Raw genomic sequence first — 19,239 nt, 5'->3', positions numbered from 1 at the left:
TATTATACGTACAGGTGATGCAGCAGGGTTTCAAGACTGTAAAAGATTTGACCACAGGTATCTAAGAGAAATCTACTCTGTGACTATTAATATAAATTTAAAACTCTGAACTGATTTACAGCATTTCTGAAACCAAATGTGTGGGTTTGCCTCACACCAACCAGTTCTCCTACTCTCTGGACACCAAGTGGATCTCTTACAATTCAATTCTGATTCTAATACTCCACAGTTAGCGTCAGACTCCACAGGTTTAATGCCTCGGTCCCAGAAGACTGCATTCAATTCTGATGCCATTCACAAGCACTGGGTTCCCGGGTTACCCACACCTCTGTCCAATTTAGCTTCAAATCAGCGGTTCCCACAAACCTCCCTCTAGGTTCGACAATTTGCTGGAATGTCTCACAGAATTCAAGAAAACAGTCTACTTACTACTACTGGTTTATACAACTCAGGAGCAGCCAGATGAAAGAGACACATAGGGCAAAGTATGGCAGGGAGGTGTGGGGGTGCAAAGCTTTCATGCGCTCTCCAGGCATGCCACCGTTCCAACATCTTGATGTGTTCACCAGCCCAGAAAGTCTTTGAACTTTAGGGGGTTTTACGGAAGTTTCATCACATAGGCATGATGGATTATTAACTCAATCTACAGTCTTTCTCTGCTCTCTGGAGGTTGGGGTGGGGAGTGTGAAAGTTTCAGGCTTCTAATCAAGGTGTGGTCTTTTTGGCAACCAACCCCCATCCTGAAGTCATCTAGATTCTCACCAGAATCACTGCATTAAAACGAGAGATTCTGCTATTACCCAAGAAATTCCAAGGGATTTAAGAGCTCTGTGTCAGGAATGAGGGACAAAAAGCACATATATATTTATTATGCCACAGAAGTAGATGACTAGGGATTTTTTTCTGAGACATAAAATATTCTCCCCTTTGACTATGAAGACAAGTAAAATGTGGATGACTAGAAGCTGTTTGTTTTGAGAAGATTTTATTGATAACAAGCACATCAATACAGACAATAAGAGTTTTAGCATTTGTAGGTTGTGATTATTCTTTACTTCACTATGTATTTGGGCCATTGAGCAACCGTCATTCTGATCTTTGGCTAACAATTTACCTAAAACATATGTACCTACAAAAATTAATGCAATATAACTCCATTAGCATGTATTAAAGGAAAGCAGACCTTGTAAGTGGGAGGATATTATCATGAGCCTATAGACATTAGTACATCGCATGGCTATCAGCATTTATGGAATGAAACACATCATTCCATTGTCCAAGAAGGTAAGAAAAATAAATTTGACAGACACTTAAGCTGATGAAATTGAAGCATTCTGGACAATATTCTAACCCCACATTCTGTAAAAAGAGAACAGTAATCTATGGGATTACTTGATGTTTCTAAAAACAGCTTGATGTTTCTAAAAACAAGTCTAACACCTCACTTTCTTATTTGATAGGCTGCAAAATCAAAAAATGATAAATATAGAGATATAGACTAAAGGCTAAACAATTAGACAAATATTAAATGAATAAATGATGGTGTCACCCCACAAAGTGCTGATTAAAGACTTGATTCATCCTACAGGAATATTACCAGGGAAGTCTTACAGGGCTCTGTCTTTGTCTCTGCCAGTCCACATTTGTCTCAATCAAGGGAATGATGATAAAAGGCACGTTTTTCAAATTTGCAGATAACATGAAACTAAGAGGTTGAACAAATCAGGATCCAGAAACAAAAATGGGCCAGGCACAGTGGCTCATGACTGTAATCCCAACACCTTGGGAGGCTAAGACAGGTGGATCACCTGAGATCAGGAGTTCAAGACCACACTGGTCAATGTGGAGAAAGCCCATCTCTACTAAAAATATAAAAATTAGCTGGGCTAATATTTTTTATGGTGTTATGCACTTGTAATCCCAGCTACTCGGGAGGCTAAGGTGGGAGAATCGCTTGAACCTGGGAAGTGGAGGTTGCAATAAGCCAAGATTGTGCCACTGCACTCCAGCCTGGGCCACAGAGTGAAACTCCATCTCACAAAGCAAAAACTCAATAGGCTAAAATAGTGAGTCAAATTGAATTAGATAAAATTATCAAACTTGTTAGATACAATTAAATGGGAACAATATTAGTTCTTATGTGTGAGTCCAAAAGAAAGTAAAAACCATTTGATTATGGAAAAAGCTAATTTGAACTTGTTCTACTTTAATGGAAGACCAGTGACTAGACTTTGCTAGCCAGTCACTCCAAGCAGGTCATGACTTGGGCAGGCATGGGAGAATCTCATCCACATGGGACCAGAAAAATGGTAGAGGAGGTCAGAATAGGGTTGTATAGAGGCTCAACCCCAGCTGGATAGCCCAGATGAATGTCTATCACATGCAGTTCAAACTGGAAGGCAATTTCATCTTGAGAAATTACAGGTAGATAGCCAATTTAAAGGTCAGGAAGGGCCACAATCAGGGTCAGGGGATATAATGGTGGCAGCAGAATTCCTACCAGTGGGAAATTTAGAAGGTGTTGGACATATTCCAAATAAATAAAGCTTGGAAGGAGATCTTGGCCATTGCACTAGAGCCACATTGGTGTCAAAGGTTCAGCCATATAGCCAACAAGCATTATAGGCAAAATGTCTACATCTACAAATTACTCGAGGGTCTTAAACAGATTATTGACTCCAAAATACATAAAGAATACTACAATACTAAAATTAGTATAATATTATGTTAACAAATAAGCTGCAATTAAATGTTTTATAGTGATAAGTAAATTATGTTTAACATGAAATGTGAATATACTTTAATGTATTTAATATAATGCCCGGAGTCTAAAAGCCTTTAAATGGGTATGGTCTAGTGTAGACAATAAGTAGTGGACTAGGCAGTGTAAACAGTCAGATATGAAGAAACAGGGCTCTAGAAAAGTCACTCTGGGTATTTACATATTGTCCAAACGTAGAACATGCCAGGGTCCAAATGAAGTAGGGAGAAGCCTGAGTATCCTGACCTTGTTTTAGGTGTGTTAGGTCCTAGATCTGGTTGGAAATAATGGGGCTTTCCAGAGAATGCTTAAGAAATCAGAAAACGTGGTTGGACTCTAAGATAGCAAATCCGGGGATATGTCCGAATCTACTGCTACTTAATTCCTATGTCAATCAAGAGTGGCTCCATAACAAAGGCAGAATTAACCTTGGGGCAGGTCTGTGCAATAGAGAAACAAGACAGATAACCCAAAAAGAGGTAAAAGACACAAGGTAGACATGGCTACCGCTAAGTTTAGGACTGCGTACCTCATGGGACATGTAAGCAAACTAAAAACTGTGAGTAGAAAAAATTTCCTAAGACTGAGCATATCCTGTGAAGGACCAGAGCCTGGAGAATAAAAGAAAGGGAACATGAAAAGTGTTCTCAAAGATGGGAGGTGTTATTATGTTAAAAACAAAGAAACAACAAAAAAAGGATTGGGTTGGTTTTCTATTAGCACAGGGGTGAGCAAGGATGTCGTGGTGGATACTCTCCAAGAAGATGAATTTTTACTTATGATAGAACATGTTTTCTACTGATTATTATCAGAAACACACTCACCCATCCAAACCCAAAGAATGGACTTAGAGTTATGAAGAACAGTGAAAGTGAGACTTTTTAAAAATGGCTTTGCAAGATTGGGTGTTTTGTGGAAAGGCACACTTGGGGAAGTCACAACAGGTAATTTATCTCTTACACACAAATTCCTCACTGGTTGAGTACTATGGGGTTACAATTTTCCTGGACATCGCCTAAGTTTCACTATCCCCTTATAAGGTTATCCCCGTCCCCTTCCCCACTTAAGATTTGATTTCTCAATAATGAAACTCTCTTCCCTTTTATAGACTGACCCTTCCTCTACATTCTGTTCTGTTATTGTGACCTTCTAGGTGAATGAGCCATGAGGTTTGTTTCATTTGCAAGCAGGCTGCCAGTGCTTAGATTTTTCATGCCTTGAAAATGGACCACTGAAAATGTTTTCTCACAATTATCTAAAAACCTAATTAACTACTGAGCAAACAGTGATATGGCTATCTGTAAGCAGTGGATGACCACTCAAACAGTGGGTTGTCAGGAATCAAACATTAAACGGGTTGTTGCATTTTGCCTTTAACTGTGAGAATGTTTTAAAAATCTGGCTTCCATAGTTTATTTGCTGCTTCTTGGGATGTCATGGAGATACAAAGTTCCATGGGAAAGGAACCAAAAGTAGCCCTTTGAGTAATTGTTACACAGATCTGGAGCCACTGGAAAAATTAAACCCAGTTGACTGTCTTATCTGAAGCTAAGATGCACAATTCCAAATATCCATTAACTCTGTAATATAAAGGATCTACACTGCTACAACAGCAGAGCTATTGATAAATTCCTAATATGTCTCCTCTCATGTGGGAAGAGTAAGAGGAATTAGGGAGTGGAAGACCACTATGCTTATTTCAGTAGGTTATTTTCTAACAATAGTTGAAATGCTGATTTTGAGTGTAATTTAGGACACTTTAATTAGGTGCAACTGATGTAAACAGGAAGGAAACATATTGGCTCCTGTAAGGACCAGGCATTCTCCACTCAACATTCTTGTTTGCAAGCAGCTAAAAGAGAAAAAGAAATTATCTTTCCTCCAACTATTGAAGAAAAATAACCTAGGTTTCTTTGAGACTGGATCAATTTGGATTACATGCCTATTGACAAGCAACTGATTTGGCCAGGGGACTGCTATGAGATAATTGTTTTAGACCTGGATTGCTGCCTAACCCTGAGCCAATCACCATATTTTAATGATTGGCCTAAGCCAATCAAGATCCACACCATGAAATTTGAGACTGGGTTACAACTGCTCCACGACAAGACATAAACTTACTTCTACCCACCCATGGATTAGAAACTTAAATGTCTGTATTAGCTGAAACACATTTATGTACAGCACTAGACCATTCCCCTAGCTCTATTAAGCACAGTGGGGAGGAATTTTTATTTTCAAATTAGAAAATACATCCAAAATAGAATGTTTCAAGTATCAAAAGAATACTAACATCCCAGATACTTCTACAATTGTACTAACTCCATGCATCTTTATCCACTGACATCAACTTAATTTTATCTGTACTTTCTGCACCACTAAGAAGTCCCCAGGGACTGAAAGGAAATTTCAAGAGCTCCTGTATAGTTATTGTTGCTAGGAAACATCATCCTTGGTATCCAAGTGTTCAGCTCTGAGACACAGTGTGAAGTCACTAGTTCATAAAGGAAAACCTTTGGTAAACTAGGTTGTTTAGGTGTGAGTAAATTGATGTTCTCGCTCTGTGGCAAAATGTTCTTGTGTAACCTTTGAAATAATAGTGTATTTCAAAGCCAGTATTCTTTCCTTTGGATCTAAGTGCCATTATTGCTCCCATGAGAACTCAAGCTTCTACTTGGAGAGGAGTAAGCCAGCCAGGCACAGTGGCTCAGGCCTCTAATCCCAGCACTTTGGGAGGCCGAGGCGGGGGTGATCATGAGCTGAAGAGTTCGAGACCAGCCTGGCCAACACGGTGAAACCCCATCTCCACTAAGAATACAAAAATTAGCCAGGTGTGGTGTCACGTGCTTGTAATCCCAGCTACTCGGGAGGCTGAGGCAGGAGAATCACTTGAACATGGGAGGTGGAGGTTGCAGTGAGCCAAGATCACCCCACTGTACTCCAGCCTGGGCAAAAGAGCAACACTCTGTCTCAAAGAAAAAAAAGAAAAAAAAGGAGTGAGCATTCCTTTTTTCCCCCAAATCATCTGTAATTATCTCAATGCCTTGAACACTAAGCCTAATGGGTTTTAGTTAAACAAAGTGTGTGTGTGATCTTGGAAATAAAGACCCAGACCACTGACTGGATAAATTGTTGAATATTATTAAAATCTGCATTGATCAGTAGTCCTAGTCCAGCTTTTTTATTTTGTGCGGTATTGACGTGCTCTGCTGCTCTTCAGAAGTTGGGAGATAATGTGAGGTACTGTTTTGACTCACCCTTCTCCCCACCTCGACCGCAAACGGCAAACCATCATTGACTCTCAGATAACTGGTGCTTACATGTTTCTCACCTAGGATCTTATAATTCAAAGACCAGCTTGAGGTTGTAATCCATCACTTCTGTCACCTTAGTTAACTCAGTAAGCCTAAAATTAATACACAGCTTTTTCCATTTCCTTTGTGCCCAGACTTACCTGTAAGGCCTCTGTGAACAGAATTGTCTTCATCAGGGAGTACATCAGGCTCAAGAATATACCAAATAGGTCCCTTTATCAGGTTACCAGTTTGGGACCATAAACTCAAAACTCTAAGCAGCAAACAACATTAACGTATTTATTCAAAAATATGTATTGAAACTTTACTATATAGACAGAATCTGTTCTAGGCATCAGGAATTTTTTAAATGAATAAAAGAAGGCCCTTTTCTTCAAAGAGCTTATAATATAATGAAGAATAGAGAAGACAAAGGGTAGAGATAAACCAAAGCTATAGAAACAGTTGAAATATTCTGCATTGTATGTTCAATACTATGTAATTGACAGGATCCTATCTGGGAAGCAGAAACCACTAAAAGTTTTTCGAAAAGGGTATTTAATAGAGACTTTGTTACAAAGGTTGGAAGGGCTTAAAAAAAAAAAAGCCAAAGGGAGAAGGAGAAAAGAGTACTAAATGAGCAGATGTCAGAGGCTGCCAACACGCTTGCAGTAGAACACAAGTTTGAATCTGATGTGATCCTATGAGAGGCATTGTCCTAGCTGTTTGTGGAATTGCCAAAAGAAAGGTGACTTCTTCAATTGCCCTGGTAGCAGTGGCCAGAAACTGAGGTGCTACCAACCTGCAAGAGCCAGGAGCAGGAAGTTTCTTTTTCCCTTCCACCTTTTTTTTTTTTTTTTTTTTTTTTTAATTTTTTATTTTTTGAGATGGAGTCTTACTCAGTCACCAGGCTGGAGTGCAGTGGCACAATCTCGGCTCACTGCAACCTCCACCTCCCAGGTTCAAGTGATTCTCCTGCCTCAGCCTCTTGAGTAGCTGGGACTATGGGTACGCATCACCATGCCCAGCTAATTTTTGTGTTTTTATGGAGACAGGGTTTCACCATGATGGCCAGGATGATCTCCATCTGTTGACCTCATAGATCCGATCACCTCAGCCTCCCAAAGTGTTGGGATTACAGGCGTGAGCCACTGCGCCCAGCCTCTCCCTTCCATCTTCTAATCTTCAGCTAGCTCTTCCTAGGGGAAGCATCTAACATGAAGCCAGTGAAGCAGGAAGCCCAGCCCCAGCAGTACAGAGTAGAGTATAGAAAATGAGTATGCAGCATAGAAATATCAAGTGAATGACTGGCATGGGTTACAACAGAGGTTTTGATGAAAAGCTCTGGTAATCACAATACTGGAGCAAATACTTCTTCCCTAGAAGAGAAAGAAGGATGTCAATCCAGTGTCTGTTGCACACAGCAGAAGTCCATCTAGCTAGTTTAGCATGTATGCTGACCTCCTTTGAGAAAGCTAACTACATCTCCCAGATTCTCTTGAAACTGAGGTGACTCTAATTTAGTTTTCTGGATTAGGTGGAGTCAAGTCACGTCAGAGGCAGTGTTTGAAGCATCCGTTTTGCTGGTGCAGGTCATACCTCATGGATGGTTCTGGAACCAAGAATTCTGGTTTTAGCTTTCTGTGATCCTGGAGTCAATGTGGTTGCTGTAGCTACCTGATTAGCAGCTTTCTGATTGTGGTGATCAGTCCCTTTGAAGGGCCAATCTGCACTGTGGTTCTGGGAGTCATTGCTAGTGGCTCAGCCTAGAACCTATTACTTCAGTCTTTTGATTGCAAGCAAAAATGATGATAATCAGTCCTTGACCTCAAGAATCTCAGAGCATAGTGGGGGAAAGACAGACAAGCCTGGTAAAATTCAACATGGTTCTATGCTTTTTTCGAGGCATGTGTATAATGGGAGTTTATAAAAGTCAATTAGGAGCAGGAAGGACTGTGACCAGTGGCCATAGGAGTCTACCTACAGCTCTCCCTACACTCAATCCTGATTACCTAATTACCTTACTCTTCTTGGCCCAGTTTTTTCTTTGCATACTGAAATTGTTGAGGATTTTGTAGTGTTTGTATGGATTCAACTTTGCCAAAGTTCAGTTTTCTCACTAAAATTGAGTTGCTTATTGAGTAAATTTCATGAAGTAATCACAATTTCCCATTGACATCATCCAACCTTTATATTATTCCTTTTATACAGTACTCACCCTATATGTTACTCCTTCTGCCAGGCAGGCCTGCTCTACCCATCTGGTCAAATCCTCTGAGAAGTTTAACTCCCTTGGGTCAATAGTTTGCTTAGACTGCTATTAGACCATGAGATCCTGAAAAGTAAGGCCATACCTAACCTACTGCATATCCTTCCTGCCTAGGATAGTGTTTGATGCATAGTAGGCACTACAAGTAGGTGTATTGCAATGCCAAGTATATTTTCCATTGATTTGCTTGCCAGCTTAGAGAATTAGGTATGTTTGATGCCGTCCCTAAGAACTAGGTATTGTTCTGTGCTTCATCAGGGATCCTGATGGATATCTAGAAAGATAAGAGACTGAATCCAGAGAAGTTGTCTGTGGCAAAGAAGAATCAGCAAAGACCTCATGTTAGAGCGCTCAGAAAGGAAGAGTAAGCACACCAGGGTCACTGATGGGTGACTCTGAAGCTAACATGGAAGCTGTGTTCTGTCAGCCCTGTTTTTGCTGCCTACTTGATAATGGGCCACCCAGGATCACAAACTAATAACAGGCATAACGAAGTCAAAAGCTATTGGCAAATCCAGACTTTAACTGGGACAAGAGCAAAGGTTCCTATTTAGGCTTTGATCTATAAATAGTATCTCTCTCCACAGAGTCTCTAGATACTGGTTTACAACTCCCTCCTTAACAAACGTTCAGTGTAATTATTCTATGTTGCTAACTAAAAGCAAAACCATGTGCAGTCTAGTTCAGAACAGGTTATTCATTTGTGAAATGTGAGGCACTTAACGGGAACCTAACTGAATGAAAGACCGCCCCAGCCCCATATAAAGGTGAGCAAAGGATATTTAGATATGCTACTAAAATCCATGCCTAGGTAAGTCAGACAAGAAGAGAGCTTTAAATTTGGACTGTATTATCTTGGCTCCTTAAAGGATTTTTAAAAACTAAATTTTACTTATTTTGGTTCCATCTATCTTTATGAAAAAGTTCACCTTTCACGCCATCTTCCTGAATGGATTTTGCTGAGGCATTTTTCATCACATTAAAAAAACAAAAAAAAAAGTCCATGGGAGAAATTTCTCTCAGGCTTGGCATCAGCATTTCCCCTTCTTCCAAACCAATTGGTTTGTTTTTATCTCATGGGCATCGTGAATTCTTTAACTTATCTGATTTTTGTGTTACTTGATAGAAAAGCAATTTTTTTTGTCTCTGAGGAGAGACAGGTCTAGGTGGTGCTGGCAGCTCATTTCCTCCTCCTCGGAAGTGAGCAGACTCAGCAGATCTGAGTTAACTCAACAGACACAGAAGCTGATCTCAGTAGCTGAGTTCCTAAGGCTACCCCATGCAATCCTATAAAAATGTGACATGTACAGCACTGCAAGGCAGGGTTCCTTTCTACTAGAACATTGGCCACAGGGCACCCAGGCTACCTGATGAGCCTAAGCCATGGGATAATGAGAATTTGGGAAACAATTGGTAATCCACTACCTCTCTGTGTTAGTTTGTTCTCACACTGCTATAAAGAACTACCTGAGAGTATTTAATTTATGAAGAAAAGAGGTTTAATTGACTCACAGTTACACAGGCTGAACAAAGGCTTGGAGGCCTCAGGAAACTTACAATCATGGCAGAAGGTGAAGTGGTAGCAAGTACATCTTACCATGGTGCAACAGGGGAAAGCGAGAGAGAGAAAAAGGGGAAGTGCCACACACACTTAAACCATCAGATCCCATTCGAACTCACTCACATGAGAACAGCAAGGGGAAAATCCACATCCATGATCCAATCACCTCTCACCAGGCCCCTCCTCCTTCCAGGCGATTACAATTCGGGATGAGATTTGGATGGAGACACAGAGCCAAACCATATCACTCCCTACTCATAAAATTTTTTCTTAATAAACCCCATTCTAGAGCTTCTGGAGGTGTGTATTGGAATTCTCATTGCCCACATGTAGAAAATACATAGGATGCTAAGATTTCCTTCTTTGTAATTTAATTTTTTGATTGTTAATTTACTCACATGATTCAAAACTCAAAAAATATTAAAAGTTTAGAGTGAAAATTTTTCTTTCATCCTTATCATCCATCTTCCTAGTCTCCCCCCAAAAATTGTTAGTACCTTGTTATCTGTCCCTCCAGAGTTTTTTCATACACATACAAGTATATGTAAATATGTTTCTGCTTTTCCCAGATTTTTTCCTCGCATATTAGCATGTTGCAACATTATTGTTCTGAACTTTGATTTTTTTAATTAAAAATGAATTTTTGAGAGTTTTTAAATAATATATATATGAGAACTTCCTTGTTCTTCTTTCTGGCTTTATAATAGTGCATTAACGTGCTAAAATTTATAATTTACTTAACCACTCTTCTATTGTATTAGTCTGTTTCACGCTGCTGATAAAGACATATCCAAGACTGAGCAATTTACAAAAGAAAGAGGTTTAATTGGACTTACAGTTCCACGTGGCCAGGAAAGCCTCACAACCATGGCAGAAGGCAAGGAGGAGCAAATCACATCTTACATGGATGGCAGCAGATGAAGAGAGAGAGAATGAGAGCCAAGGCAAATGGGTTTCCCCTTATCAAACCATCACATCTCATGAGACTTACTCACTGTCAGGAGAACAGTATGGGGGAAACCATCCCTGTTATTTGGTTATCTCCCACCAGGTCCCTCCCAACACGAAGGAATTATGGGAGTACAATTCAAGATGAGATTTGGGTGGGAACACAGAGCCAAACCATATCAGGGGACATTTATGTTGTTTCAAATATTTTGCTATTACAACAGTATTTTAATGAATAATCCTGTATGCACATTCTTCACAATTGTGCAATTCAGTCTATAAAACAAATTTCTAGAAGGAAATTTCTAGAAATTTCTTTAATGATTAATTTCTAGAAATTTTGATAGTTATATTCTCTAGACAGATCTACAATTTATTTAAGATTTACAATAGTTCATGGCATGAAAGAGTGATCCAAACTACTTTTTCCAGTAATTCCTCAGCAATGATTTCTTAAAATAAGAGTTGCTTGTTGAAAGGGTATATACATTAATACTTTTGATAGCTGAAGCAAACTGCATTCCATTTGGGTTATAACAAATTACATCCACATCAGCAACATGAGAGTAGCTGCATCGCCACATGCAGAGCAAAATATGTTATCACTTTGTGGATTTTTTCCAAGTTATAAGTCAAAAAGGAGTATCTTGATACAGTTTTAATTTTAATTTGCATTTCTCTGATTATAATTGAGTTTGAGCATTTTTATTTTTCAGTGAACTCTCCATTCATATCCTTTTACTATACTCTCATTAAGTTTTTTGTCATTTTCTTTTTTGTTGTTTGTAGAAGTTTTTTTTTATATATTAAGAACATTAATCCTTGGCATAAATATGAACTGCAATTATTTTTTGTCTCTTATTTGCTTTTGATTCTGTTTATAGATTTTTGTTGCCACACTTTTTTAAGGTAGCTGAATGTTTTAAATTTTTATGACTTATGAATTCTTTGTTAGACTTAGAAAGGCCTCATCCATGTCAGTAGTATAAAATAATTCTCCCATGTTTTCTTGCAGTATAAGCGTAGTTATATTTTCTAGATAGATCTACAATTTATTTGAGATTTACAATAGTTTATGACATGAAATAGGGGTCCAAACTGCTGTTTCAAGTAATTCCTCAGCCAGCATGATTTATTAAACTATCTTTTTCCCAATAATTTGAGGTACCACTTTTATCACATTCTAAATTTTCCTATGTATTTGGCACTAGTTCTGAATTTTTTATTGTAACCCACAAATCTTTCTTTCAAGTCCAGCACTGGGATCACACTGTTGTAATTATTGAGGTTGTATAATGTTTTACTACCTGGTAGAGCTAGTTGCCCCTTATTTCTACTTTTTTATTTTTCTTTTTTGAGACAGAGTCTCACTCTATTGCCCAGGCTGCAGTGCAGTGGTGCAATCTTGACTCACTGCAACCTCCGCCTCCCAGGTTCAAGTGATTCTCCTCCCCCAGCCTCCTGAGTAACTGGAATTACAGGTATCTGCCACCACACCCAGCTAACTTTTTTTGTATTTTTAGTAGAGACAGGGTTTCACCATGTTGGCCAGGCTGGTTTCAAACTCCTAATCTCAAGTGATCTACCCACCTCGGCCTCCCAAAGTGCTAGGATTACAGGTGTGAGCCAACACACCCAGCCTATTTCTACTATTTTTTCAGAGTTTTCTTGGGTTTATTTTAACTTTCAATTCATCTAGTCTAGTTCCCAAAACAAAAATCCTATCGGCATTATGAGGCAATCATATTAAATTGTGAAACTTATGATGCTGAGTTTTCCTTTCAAAAATTTGCTATGCCTTTTATTTGTTCAAGGCTTCTTTCGTGCCCTTCAAATTTATTTTAAATGTTGCTTCATATGTGTTTTGCATATTTCTGACCAAATTTATTACTGGATAATTTTGTCTGTATTTTTAAGTGGTCCTTTTCATCTATTATGTTATGTTATTGTTTTATATATTAAAGTTATCAATTTCTGTATAGTAATTTTATACCCCATTACCCTACCAAATTCTTATTGTTTGTAATAGCTCTTCAGTTAATTCTTTGGGGTTCACTGAATATTCAATTGCATAATTTGCAAATCCTGATAGTTTAACCAGCAGCTTTCCAACTCTGTACCTCAACTTTCTTTCTGTTGTCTAATGTATTGGTTAGTATTTCCAGAACAATGTTAAATATTAACAATGGTAGTAAACACTCTCATCTTCTCCGTAACTGTCATGGGATTGTTTTCTGTTCCCACACTAAAAATGATGCTGGTTTGGGACCAGGAAAGATATATCTTTCCATGTTAAGGAAATATCTTCTCTCTCTCTCTCTCTCGCTCACACACACACACACACACACACACACACACACACACACACAGAGAGAGAGAGACAGAGAGAGAGAGAGAGAGAGAGAGAGAGAGAGAGAGAGAGAGAGAGAGAGACGGAGTCTCGCACTGTCACGCAGGCTGGAGTGCAGTGCAGTGGCATGATCTCCGCTCACTGCAACCTCCGCCTCCGGGATATAAGTGATTCTCCTGCCTCAGCCTCCCGAGTAGCTGGGATTACAAGCGCCCTCCACCATGCCCTGGTAAATTTTTGTTTGTTTGTTTGTTTGTTTTTGAGACAGGAGTCTCGCACTGTGACCCCAGCTGGAGTGCCGTGGTGCTATCTCGGCTCACTGCAAGCTCCACCTCCTGGGTTTACGCCATTCTCCTGTCTCAGCCTCCCCAGTAGCTGGGACTATAGACGTCCACCACCACGCCTGGCTAATTTTTTGTATTTTTAGTAGAGACAGGGTTTCACCATGTTAGGTAGGATTGTCTCCATCTCCTGACCTCGTGATCCGCCCACGTTAGCCTCCCAAAGTGCTGAGATTACAGGCGAGAGCCACAGAGCCTGGCCCTTTCTCATATTTATTGAATAATGTTGTTTGCTTTGTTAAAAGAGAGAACTGGTGTTGAAAGTTATCAAATGCCATTTTAGTATCTGTATAAATAATCATATGTTTTTTTCTCCTTAGATTTGTTATTATAATGAAGCATATTATTAGATTTTCTAATATTAAACTTAGAATAAACAATATTGATTATGCTTTATTATTTAAAGTACTGCTGGATTTTGTTTGCTAATATGTTCTGCTTACTTTATGAAAATAATTTAGAAATTTTCATTCTTAGCCTATGCTTTGGAGCTGTTTAAGTAGCAATAGAATTATCAGTTCTTAAATATCTGTTTGTTTGTAGGGATGAAATCAAGCTGTTTTGATTTTCTGTGCCTCCTGATTTGGGCTTTAAAAAAATGCTTTCTTCTGAGAAAATTACCCATGTCATCCACATTTTCAAATTAATTTGCATGGAATTGATTAGTCATGATTCTTTACAGTTCCTCTGTTTCTAAGGTGGATTTCCTTATCTGTCCTGATTCATCTGTTTGATTAGAGTCTTCCATAGAAGTTTCCTCATGCAGGTACCTAGATGATATGTCCTCTGAATCTGTATATATCTTCTCTGGAAAGAAGTGGTATTTTGGCAGGGAGTAGTACTTTTGGGTCTCAGAGTTGCTGTCCTTTATGTCTATATTCTAGATGTTCTGTGGATGTCATTCTATAATCTTTTCTTTCCAGCATTGTGTATAAGAAGTTCAATACTTTTTCCTTTGAAAACACCTTGTACTTTCTGTCTGGAAGATTGTAAGACTATTATTACACCCTTGGAGTTTAGGAATGACATTGGGATGACCTGATATAGTGATCTTGCCAATCTGCAAAATAATTTATTTAGTAAGCTCTGGGGAATTTCTGCTTTCTTTTTGTTTGTTATGGCTCCTTGTCTATATAACACCCTTCTTTCAGGAATGCCCACTATTCATATATTAGATCTCCTAGATGAGTCGTTCAAAATTTTTATAGTTTCTTCATGCTTTCCAAATATCTATAAAATTGTCTTCCAAGCCACAAATTCTGGCCTCATTGGTGGCCATCTTCTCTTCAATTTATCTAAGACATTTTGTATATTAAAAAAAAAAAATTGAGTTTTAGAATAAAAAGTTGCCTGTGCTGTAATCAGATATCTGTAAGTGTTCCTATATTTTTACTAAGAGTGAGGAATGGAGAGTTCAAGCTATTATTTGCTTCCTCCTCAGTTCTTTTCACTAGGTGATACCTAATCTAGTTTTCCACTTGTTTTCCTTCTCTAGGGCTACTGGGTTTCTTATATGCATTGTTGTTTTTTCTTGCATATTCTTTGGGATTTGGACCCAGCTGCCAGGTCACCTTAAAAGGAGCAAAGTTCTAGATGGAAAGCATGATGAGCTCCAGTCAAGTTGTCATCCCCTGCTGATGTACCAGGAGGTAGTCTCCTCTCTCTCTCTCTCTCTCTCTCTTTCTCTCTCATTCAGTGATCCAACCTGCCTTTTCTTCTCTCTGTTTTTTTCAGTAACTTTAGAGGTTTTTACTTACGTGGATGAATTATATAGTGGTGAAGTCTGGGTTATTGATGTATCCATTACCCAAATAGTGTACCTTGTACCTAATAGGTGATTTTTTAATCCCTTACCCTCCTCCCAGCCTCCCCACTTCTGAGTCTTTCAACATTCCTTACACCACTGTGTATGCCTTTGCCTACCCGTAGCTTAGCTCTCACTTATAAATGAGAACATGCAATATTTGGTTTTCTGTTCCTGAGTGGCTTCATCTAGGATAATGGCCTCCCCAGCTCCATCCAAGTTGCTGCAAAATACATTCTTTTTTATTTTTTTTATTTTTATTTTTTTTTTGAGACTGAGTCTCCCTGTGTTGCCCAGGCTGGAGTGCAGTGGTGTGATCTCCACTCACTGCAAGCTCCACCTTCCGGGTTCACATCATTATGGCTGAGTAGTATCCCATGGTGTATATATATGCCACAATTTCCTTATGCATTCATCAGTTGGTGGGCACTTAGGTTGGTTCCATATCTTTGCAATTGTAAATTGTGTTTTGATAAACATATGAATGCAGTCTTTTATATATAATGACTTCTTTTCCTTTGAGTAGATACCCAGCAGTGGGATTGCTAAATCGAATTGCATTTTTAAAAAGTCAAAAAACAACAGATGTTGTGAAAGGGAAACGTTTATGCTCTGTTGGTAGCAATGTAAATTAGCACAATATCTATGGAAAACAGTATGGCAATTTCTCAACCCACCTTTTTAACTTTCCCACATCCCCTTAAAGGGCTGAGATGACAAGTTTCTCCAGACAATCACACAGGTGGTAATACCCTTCCTTCTTTAGTAGGCTCAACAGCCCCTTCACCCAGCTATCTTCTTGGATCCCACTGTTCTAATCCCCACCCGAGGACTCCATGCCACCAGTCCCTAGGTTCTCTCTAGTGGCTGAGGGGGGGAAGAAAATCCCATGATGCCATTGTCCACTGGATCCAGACAGGACTGAGAACTCACATTCCCCAGATACTACTTCCTGCTGGGCTTAGGAGAGGTAACTCATGGTTGAATTGGAATTGGAAAGGAAGAAGTCTGGGTTGAATTTAAGCTGTCATATTGTCACTAACCATTTCAACTAAGACAGGAGTTTTGTATTCTAAACTCCATGAATGGGATCCATGATGTCCTGAAATTGCCATCGAATCCTATCTATCTATCTATCTATCTATCTATCTATCTATCTATCTATCTATATTTTTCTGTGGATTTTATTGGCAGGTTTTAATCAAATTCTCAAGGAGATCTTTAGAATCAGTCTTACAGAATCATATCCAAACTTGATAAAATCCCCAATATGCCAATTAGTCCGCTGTAGATAATATTCTAAGTCCAATAGTAAAGAGGGTCTCAGTCTTTCAAACACTGGTGATTATATCTGGAAGTCAGTTTAAAGCAGTAAAATTAAGATAGCTTTGTTTTCCTTTTTAAAAGCGGGAAGGGGAGTGGGGAAGAATAGCTTAAAATTTCTTACATTCTGTCAAGGACAAGTTGATGGTGACCCTTTAGAACCTGGCATTCAACTTCTAAATATCAAATATATTATTTTCTATCTCTTGAAAAGGTATTACTGGCTTTAATCAAAAGTAGGTCAGCATGATGTCCACTACAAAGAGCTGATGTGGTTACCTTTGAAACACTAGCCCCAGCAATTCTAATGGAAAAAAGATTTTATGCTTTTTTATTTGAGGTGAACCTAAATAGAAAATAAATTTAGAAAGATCTTTGTCTCTAGCTGGTAGAGAAAAATGTGGTCGTAAAATATGCCTTAAATTATTTTTAGATTTTTAAAATATATCCGTACATTCTTTTATGTAAGTTACTCTTTTTTTTATATACTTTAAGTTCTAGGGTACACGTGCACAACGTGCAGGTTTGTGACCTGTGTATACACGTGCCATGTTGGTCTGCTGCACCCATCAACTCAGCAAGTTACTCTTATACATAAGGATAACTCAGCTAGAACACTGCCAGGTGGGAGCAGAGTGGGAAGAGGAAGAGATTAGGCCATCAGCGTAGGGCCTTCATGCTGAAGGCCTGAGGACAGACCCTTCTACTACAATCTACAGTTCCCTACACGTTCCCCTTAAATTAACTAAAGTGCACTCTCATAAGTATAAAGATATAAAAGCATTATCAAGAATTTATGTAGTCCTAAGACTTTTACCCATATATTAGCTATAATAATATTAGCTATAACCAAAGGATATGAATAAAAGCTTGCCAAATTTTCTAAAAGAAATATGCAGTTTTTAATGTCTTAATCATGTAATGGCTATATATAAACTTAGTCTTTCATTATACTTCATCTCTTCACACTATCTGTTATCCTTTTAACAAATATGTGCTCAATTATTATTACTTGTTGTGCAATTGTTGTTGTTAAGTAGCACATAGCCAAAGCCATGTCCAGGTACCTAGAATTCAGCCATCCCCCAATTTAACCAAGGAATGCACATTAGTAGATACAATAAGAATAAATTTGCATCGGTGACTTCAGCTATCACGAAATGATCCAGAGCTTAAGTCCACTAAAGCCAGATGCACCCATTCTTTAGATGCAGCTACTACCAAATCATCAGAAATAGCACTCCACATGAGACCTGCATACCACCCTAATTTAAAGCAATGCCACCTTACCACCTTTTTGCTGGGAATTTTTCCTCTAGCTCCCAGGTGGTATTCAAAATGATTTCCTAAGCTTTATTTAACTGTGCTGTTTATTGGTTTCAGATGGCTATACCACTGATGACATAGAGTTTTACTGGAATGGAGGAGAGGGGGCAGTAACTGGTGTTAATAAAATCGAACTTCCTCAATTTTCAATTGTTGACTACAAGATGGTGTCTAAGAAGGTGGAGTTCACAACAGGTGAGGTTGTTTCCCCAAAAGGTACTAGAAGTGCTGTGAAAGGAAGAAGATGGTTCCAACCAAATGATGGTCTGATTACTTGTCTTTCGTTTCTCAACTCAGGAGCATATCCACGACTGTCACTAAGTTTTCGTCTAAAGAGAAACATTGGTTACTTCATTTTGCAAACCTACATGCCTTCTACACTGATTACAATTCTGTCCTGGGTGTCTTTTTGGATCAACTATGATGCATCTGCAGCCAGAGTCGCACTAGGTAATACATTCTCAGCACTGCAGAGAGCTAACAGGTTTTATTTTCAAACAAATAACCAGTATCAGGAATTAGAGGGAAGGGCTCTCTTATAGCAAGCCAAAGAATTAGATCATCATAAGAGTCCCTGAATATAAAACATCTAAATGTAAGCATGTCTACAATAAATATTCTACAATGTACAGTCTTTTTAGCATTTTACCAAAACAAACAAACAAAAATCTTGGACTATATCTAGCACTACTTAAGTGTCTCATGGAATATATTTTTAAATTCTCATTACGCTAATTTTTACTAACTTTGGGATGACTCCTTTTTAATCCCTGCTTTTAACAGTAAAGAACATACACAATACACTATTTTCAAATGAATTTGGAGAAAGCTAAACCTTGTGACTAACAGCAAGCTGTCAATTGCTGAGAAATACTATCCTTTGAATACTAACTAAAATTAAATCGTATTAAGCTGAGTCTCCTTTAAATGGAGCTTATTACACTTGAATAACGCACAGACAATTCATCAACTATATTAATAATCTGTGGTCAAGACAGAATAAAAATGATTTCCTTCTTGGGGGAACAAAATTTAGAACTAAACCTGCCATGGTTAATTAATTGCTGAAAGCTGACGGGCTGTGTTTGAGACTTTAAAGCATTCCTTGGAAGGTTAGGATGTGTAAGGTCTGTCTGGTGAATCTGGGGATGTGCAAGTCTGTGTCACTATTTGATCCTACAGCCATTTCAGTTATTTCTTTCTGGGGCGAATTCTCTCTCACACACACACACTCACACACATAACATTTCTGGCTAAGCTAAC

At 38.6% G+C, this 19,239-nt stretch overlaps 1 protein-coding gene across 1 annotated transcript in view; it reads left to right on the top strand.

Annotated features, from left to right (window-relative positions):
• The window catches only part of LOC104680073 (gamma-aminobutyric acid receptor subunit beta-1), an 89,177-nt gene that overhangs the window by 48,572 nt on the left and 21,366 nt on the right, over nucleotides 1-19,239 (top strand). The window contains exons 3-4 of the mRNA XM_030914272.1: nucleotides 18,034-18,171; nucleotides 18,274-18,426. Of these exons, the coding sequence (XP_030770132.1) occupies nucleotides 18,034-18,171; nucleotides 18,274-18,426 (291 nt within the window). The remainder of the gene's footprint in view (nucleotides 1-18,033; nucleotides 18,172-18,273; nucleotides 18,427-19,239) is intronic.

The sequence above is a fragment of the Rhinopithecus roxellana genome, chromosome 2 (genome assembly GCF_007565055.1).
Source record: "Rhinopithecus roxellana isolate Shanxi Qingling chromosome 2, ASM756505v1, whole genome shotgun sequence".
Classification (NCBI taxonomy): domain Eukaryota; kingdom Metazoa; phylum Chordata; class Mammalia; order Primates; family Cercopithecidae; genus Rhinopithecus; species Rhinopithecus roxellana.
This window is presented reverse-complemented; position numbering and strand designations above follow the sequence as displayed.